Source organism: Schistocerca cancellata, chromosome 11 (genome assembly GCF_023864275.1).
Source record: "Schistocerca cancellata isolate TAMUIC-IGC-003103 chromosome 11, iqSchCanc2.1, whole genome shotgun sequence".
Classification (NCBI taxonomy): domain Eukaryota; kingdom Metazoa; phylum Arthropoda; class Insecta; order Orthoptera; family Acrididae; genus Schistocerca; species Schistocerca cancellata.
In genome coordinates this window covers 37,836,633-37,843,830 of record NC_064636.1, presented here as the reverse complement: position 1 = coordinate 37,843,830, position 7,198 = coordinate 37,836,633, and the positions used below count along the sequence as shown (strand labels likewise).

The 7,198-nt window shown below is 38.9% G+C and overlaps 1 protein-coding gene across 1 annotated transcript in view; it reads right to left on the bottom strand.

Moving 5' to 3' along the window:
- Nucleotides 1-1,242: 1,242 nt before the first annotated feature.
- The window catches only part of LOC126108483 (uncharacterized), a 118,780-nt gene continuing 112,824 nt past the window's right edge, over nucleotides 1,243-7,198 (bottom strand). The window contains exon 8 of the mRNA XM_049913739.1: nucleotides 1,243-1,451. Coding sequence (XP_049769696.1) covers nucleotides 1,335-1,451 — 117 coding nt within the window. The 3' untranslated portion in view covers nucleotides 1,243-1,334. The remainder of the gene's footprint in view (nucleotides 1,452-7,198) is intronic.

The window sequence follows — 7,198 nt, the reverse complement described above, 5'->3', positions numbered from 1 at the left end:
CTTTTTGACCATCCCTTGTATATATATTTCACATTTCAATAATTGTACTTTAGTGACATTATCTTCCTTACATGTACCTTAATGAAATCTGTGCTTTACATATATCACTGCAAACATCAAGAACTATTTAAGGCACAAGGTTTTTGTAAATTTCTCCATTTGCAGTGTGTAAATGCTATCTATTCTTTAGGCTATGTCACTCGTCAGTAATTAACATTCAAAAAAAGGAAACTCCAGGCAGGAATATCATCAATGTAAGAAAAGACAGATTGCTACTTACCACAAACAAGACACGTCAAGTTGCAGACAGGCACAATCAAAAGACACTAATATAAAGCTTCAGCCCACAGCCTTAATCAGTAAAAGAGAAACATACAACACACAAACACACACAAGTAAACACACCTCATGCACACGACTGCAAACTTCAGCATCTCGGACTGAAATGCATTCCGACGTGAGATGCTGGGGTTGGCAGTCGTGTGTGCGTGAGGTGTGACTGCTTGTGTGTGAAAATGGTGCATGTCTATCTTTTACTGATTAAGACTGTGGCCAAAAGCTTTATGTAGGTGTCTTAATTGTGCATGTCAGTAATTAATGTTCTACTTTTAAATTTTCTCCTCAGCTCTAACAAGAAGCCAGCTTGAAGTGTCAACTGAAGTATTTGCAAGATAATGGAATAATTCTAAGAAAGGATGGAGCTGCAGTTCAGTGAAGCGCTGCACACATGCATAGAAATTTGGACATCTATTAATACATTTTTCTTTTCCTGTTCCATTTTGCTTGCTGAATCAAGAACAACACACCCACCATGCAAAATAGTCCTATGTGAATGTCAGAGTTTTATACCAGAACTGTAACCAGAATTCTATTGAGTCACACCTGTATGGCACTCAGTGAAAAAACATATAAGCTTACTTTACTGTGTTCTCTCCTGGTCCCTTCAGTGTATACAACTAATCACAGATACAAGCAAACAACGGTGAATTGTCAGCACATGCTCATACGTCCACATTTGCTTTCATACAATCTGGGATAAATGACACTTAAGAAGATCCATCTGACAGAGTCAACAGAGAGCAATGTTGTAATTAACGACAGATGCAGTGGGCATCAGAATGACTCGATGGCTCCATTCTGGACTAGCCTGGAATGGATGGGATGACTAATGGGAACGTAATGACTACCGCTAACACACTGGTACAGAGTTAATAGCACTCTATTATTATTTTCTATTATTTACATTTTTAATACCATCAAACATTTTACCTTTTAAGTCAGATAACCTAACTCTGTCTACATCCATCTTGTGTATCACCATATGGAAACTAATGCTATCTATTCTTCGTTCTTCCATTTTCTGCTTCAGATGTTGAGGGTTTCTTCCCAGAACTGTCTCTCCTGCCCTCTGAAGCTGTTTTACTATGGTCCAATATCTCCTGCACTTTGCTCTGAAAACAATAAAACCATAAAAAAGTAGAGGCTTTCTGGCAGCAATCAGTCATTTATTATTATGCTATAGTACCAAAATGATGTGCAGGGGCTGCCTTTCAAGTTTTTTCAAAAACAACTGAAGAAAAACACCTTTTTGTAACAATCATTTTACTGTCTCTCAAAACAGTTGCCTTTAAATTTATTCACTTCTGCACGTATTTGAACCAATTCTGAAAAAAAAATTTCCACTCCAGTATTGGCACAAAAATTGCTGTCCGAGTATTTTTTGTTTCACACAAGGGAACAAAACGGAATTATTTGGCAATAAATCAGGTGAATGTGGACAATGAACCATTAATTTGATGGATTTTGTTCCAGTAAATAACTTATGTGATGTGCAAGAACTGACGTTGAGTGATGAAGAATGATGTGATGTTTTCAGTTGTTTTTTACGCGATTCCATCAATGATTTGTGCCAAAGAAATTGTTGTGTACCATTCGGCATTAGCTGTTCTTCAATCCTTTTATAGCAAATGTTACGATGTGCTGAGTGTAACCAAAATTGAAAGCAAAATGCTTCCAGGACCCTCTTTTGGTTTTGGTTCACTTGAGGACACCCAAACAGATGACCACTGCTCTGTTTCCGATTCTTACAAATACAACCAGTTTTTGTCTCCTGCTATAATGTCATAAACAGATTTTGTTTTCCTCAGTTGAATTTCCTATAGCATTTCTCACACAAAGTGACACAAGCCTGTTTTCAGACTTTGGTCAAATTGTGTGAAAGCCAGTGGAACAGATCTTATTCACAGCTACTAAATGTTGACGCAAAATCAAATGTGCTACAGTCTCTAATATGCCTAAGGATGGCTCTACCTCATGGAAAGCTAATGCGGACCGCCTTCAATGATGTTGCACACAGCATACATGTTTTTTGAAACAACTGATTTTGGTCAGCCTTCAAGAAATAAACCGGTAACAGAAGCACACTCACAACTGCAAAGCAGTTGTGAGTAGTCTTTTCTGGAAGTGTCTCATTACCAAAGGTCAACAAATATATTTGAGGCACTGTTATCGAGTTCGACTTTCACAAAAATCTCACGTCATTCAACGAAACCACTCAGATATAATCCATTTTCTGAGCACTGTTTCTTTAAACACTCCCTGTAGACAATATGGTTGGCCAGTTTCTGAACTGCAATTGTTTTAACTACACCAAATTGTTAATTTTCAAACAGCAGTAATGTTAAATCTCAATAGCACCATTCAGTGGCCACTTGTTTGCCATTGGATTCTTGACATTTTCGACCTATGAGAGACCTTGCAGTTCATGTTGTCCACAGACCAGACAGTCTGGATATATTTAGCATCTAATAAGAACAAAGAAGAGCTGACCTCTCTGAGGACATCCACACTTAAGCTGGTATCAGTGACAATGAGGGAGTTGTAGAGGCAATGCTTACAGAAGTAGAAAGGGCAACTCAAACAGATAGAAACATTTACGTGCTCAGAAAATAGAAAATGATGATTATTAAACATTGTATAAAAGAGAAAACATTGTATTGGTACCTCCCCCCCCCCCCCCCCTCTCTCTCTCTCTCTCTCTCTCTCTCTCTCTCACACACACACACACACACACACACACAATGTTCTAACACTTAGGCAACAAAACACATTTTCAAACTATAAACAAATGAAAAAAATAACATATTGGCCTCCCACTAAAATCAAGCATATTTTGCATTTGACTGGATAACCAAACATCTCACAGAACCTTCAAGGGCCTAGAGGTTTTTACACTTCCAAGCCAACACATATATTCCTTAATGATATCTCTCACTATAAACAAGAACTATAAACAAGACTGAATTTAGGATGAACTGTACTATTCACCACCTTAATGCCAGGCTACAACAATGCTTTCTGTTATATCCTAGCCAGTAATGCCAACCGAGCCCGCTGCCAAAAGGTTGGCAGCATCAAAGTCCGGACACCGTCCGCATAAGCAGCGCCAGCGATACAGGAAATCGCCGCAAGTCTGCGCGCACCACCGCTGGCTTCTGGCTTCTTAAGCGCTGGAGTCGCGAGCGCTAGGACTGTTCTGTATTCGCCGCTCAGTTGTATACTGGCCACCGATTTGTGCACTTGCTAGTCAGTTGTGTGTTCATCGCAGCAGAGTTGTTGTTTGTCGTCAGCCGACGCTGACCTAGCCGCTCCGACTCGAACTAGACAGATTTCTGTAGACACGGAGTTCACTACTGTGTTTCTGTATCTTCGTTAATAAAGATAACTACCGACTTTTATTTAATCAGAGTGTTTGGGTTTTCATCTTTCTGTTCACTGTTCCAGCGGACCGGTCGGCCCGCTATTAAAAGTGTGGCGGTGATTTCGTAAGCCGTTTCTACAGCGAAGTGTTTGTCGCTACGAATGCCACCACAAAACTTTCATGGCACTATACAGCACAATTATATCTACATATACACACATAAATTACCAGTGCCCTTGCAGCATATGAACTAAATGCTAAGTGAAAGGAAGTCTTCCTTAAAAGCAATCCTTTTGAGATGGAGGGCTGCGGAGTCACATTAGAGATTTGAAATGCTGGCAATGACAATACAGACAACACACTCTTATCAGTACATAAAAGTAGATAGTAAAAATCATGCAGGGAAGTGTGCACACTGTAACAGTCCATCCCATCTTGCTGATATTTCAGTGAACATTAACTTTCACAAATTTAATTGAAAGCAACTGGAAAATGTTTAGTTGGGAGTGCAGAATCTGCATACAGGTAAATGATGGCAGGTTAAGCATTGCAATCGTGTGCCTAGCAGTAATCCCATGTCCCATTTCCAATCTACCACTTAGTAGACAAATGAAAGTGAGCATCTTATATTCTATAATTAAGGACGACTACGATTTCAAGCCTATCGAACTTCAGCCCAGACTTGCACTTACCGTTACCTTATGAAACTAATCCACACAGGTCAGTGCAACTCACACTCGAATGTTTGAAAAAGAACTATTATGTGAAACTTCTTGGGAGATTCAAACTGTGTTTTAAAAATGAACACAAGCTGTTTCAACAGCAAAAAACATTTATTTTGTGCAGCTGACATTAGTGGAGTTATAATGACCACTCCAGTCACTCCCTCTGCCTACCATCATGCCATAAGGGTCTGAAGATGGTCAAAAAGTGAATGAAACATGTTACCACAATTTTTTTTTTTCCAGTCGCGATGTTTTTGTACATTTTTAAAATATTTTTTGCCCGACCACTGTTCTCCATATGGGACACATTCTCAAAAATTATTACAACTATAAGCCGATCTAGGACAAACCAGGGACCTTTGCTTTTTGTGGATGAGTGCTCTACCGACTGAGCTATCAGAGAATGACACACAACCAGTCACCACAGCCTTACTTTCGCCAGCACATCTTCTACCTTTAAAACTTCACAGGCATCCTCGTGTGAAACTTGTAGGACTAGCACTCCTGAAAAAACGGATACTGCGGAGACACAGCTCAGCCAAAGACAGGGGGATCATTTCGAAAACAAATTTTTCAGTCGGCAATGGGGTGTGTGCTGATAGTTTGGACAGCAGGATGCAAGCTACTGGCAGAAAAAGGCTGTGAGGACAGGTCGCAAGTCACGGTCGGGTAGCTCAGTTTGTAGAGCACTTGCCCGTAACGGACATAGGTCCCGAATTTGCGTCACAGTCTGCACACAGTTTTAATCTGCCACAAAGTTCCATATCAGCGCACATTCCACTGCTTCATGGAAAATTCATTCTAAGAACTATGTGGACTAGATTCCATTACACAGTAACTCGTCATAGTATAGCTGATCAGGCCAGGAGAGCCACTCAGTGTAAACATGTCTGCTCTCTGACTGTCATAACTGAAGACTACAGTTCACAATGTGACAGTAAAAATTGAAAATATAAGAAAAAAATAATTGGAAAATAAAACTGATTGAATTATGTGCCCTTCCCAAAGCAAAAATGAGTAAAACAGTGGTGTAACTTCTCAGCACGCTGCACAGTGCACATAAGTGTGGGTTTAATAATGCCCACCTAGAAATGTGATCCACAAGTGGCAAACTGGTAGCCAGTGGCTGCAAGTGTACACCACAGAATTTATCAATCTAGCTACAATTAGACATGTGCGAGATGGTGGAAGTCAGTAAAATAACAATTTGCATATTTTCAATCACTGACATCCTATGGGATAATTTCTGGGGCAACTTCTCACTTAATCAAAAAGTATTCATCGCATTAAGAAAGTAATTAGAATTATGTTCGCACATGTACATCTTGCAGGCATCTCATTAAGAAGCTGGGAATATTAATCAGTGTCTCACATTACATCTGTTCACTTGTAAAATTTTTTGTCAACAATACATCTGTGTTTGAGAGTAACACAGAGATTCAAAAGTACAATGGTGGAAGGGAAAATGATCTGCATTACCCTTTAACGAAAAGGACTTTGGCACAGAAAGGAGTAGAAATCTGTGGAAATTGTACATGCCCCACAGACAATAGCAGTATTTTTCAAATGCAGATTAAAGATATTCCTCCTTAATAACTCCTCCTACACAACGGGCAAATTCTTGAATAGAAATTGTGTCAATTTCACAGAAAAACCTGCTGATGGCCAGAATACAGCCATTTATTTTTTTGTGTTCTTTGTTTGTCCTGTTAATACATTCTACATCTCTATGTTTATTGTTGAGAGGGTACCGAATGCAGCTGCATTACTTTCCAGGAAGTGTCTCATAGGCATTAGAAACGCAAAATTTTCTGTACCCTCATCGTCTATACATGAGCAAGCATATGTACACCAAATTTTATTATAATTTTAATAATTAAATGGGAGGTGAGTAATCAAGAAAAGTATTTTTTGTAGGTATAAGTTCAGATACTTGTTTTGTATTTTTATTATTTTCTGGGGTATTTTTCAGGTGACATGCGCTGCACAGATTACCGACATCACAGTATGTCAAGCAGGATCTCAGAGTACTCCATTCCTACATAATTCCATGTATGTGCTAGACAACAATGCTAATGAACAAAAAATAAGCTTTTAATGTGAGCAACTGATTGAACACAATGTTTGTACTCACACGTGTCACAAAAGTTCATCAACATTCAGAAGCAGAAGAAATACTTTATTCCTTGGACTATTATACCTACGGATTTCACTACTGAAAATGTTGAAAGGCACAAAGCTTCATCAACCAGAGGACTAAAATAAGGGGAGTTGTCGTTCGACGTTGGTAGACATTACCAAGTTGCTGGTTTTGAAAATTATGAAAGAAGAACAGGAATATTGAAAAGCAAATACTCATCATTCTTCTTTTGACTCATGTTCAGAACTGCCTCCATTGTGAGTATAATCTAACCAACCAACTGTAATTTCATGAGTCTGCATCTAATGTATTCAAGTGCATGTAGTTGGGTTAGAAGATACAGTGAAACCTCCCCCCTTTTACACTTTTCAAGGAACTTCAAAAAAATGGTGTAAACAGCTGGAAAAAGTAAAATGTGGGAAATAACATTTTAAGCTGTCGAAGTTACGTACAGGATACCCACTTACACTTTATGTATGATATATGTACATAACAGGCATCAAAAGACTTGTCAGGGACTTTTTCACTATCTAAAATAGGAGGAACAAAGTTAGAACAGGTGGACGGTTTCAAGTACTTAGGATGCATATTCTCACAGGATGGCAACATAGTGAAAGAACTGGAAGCAAGGTG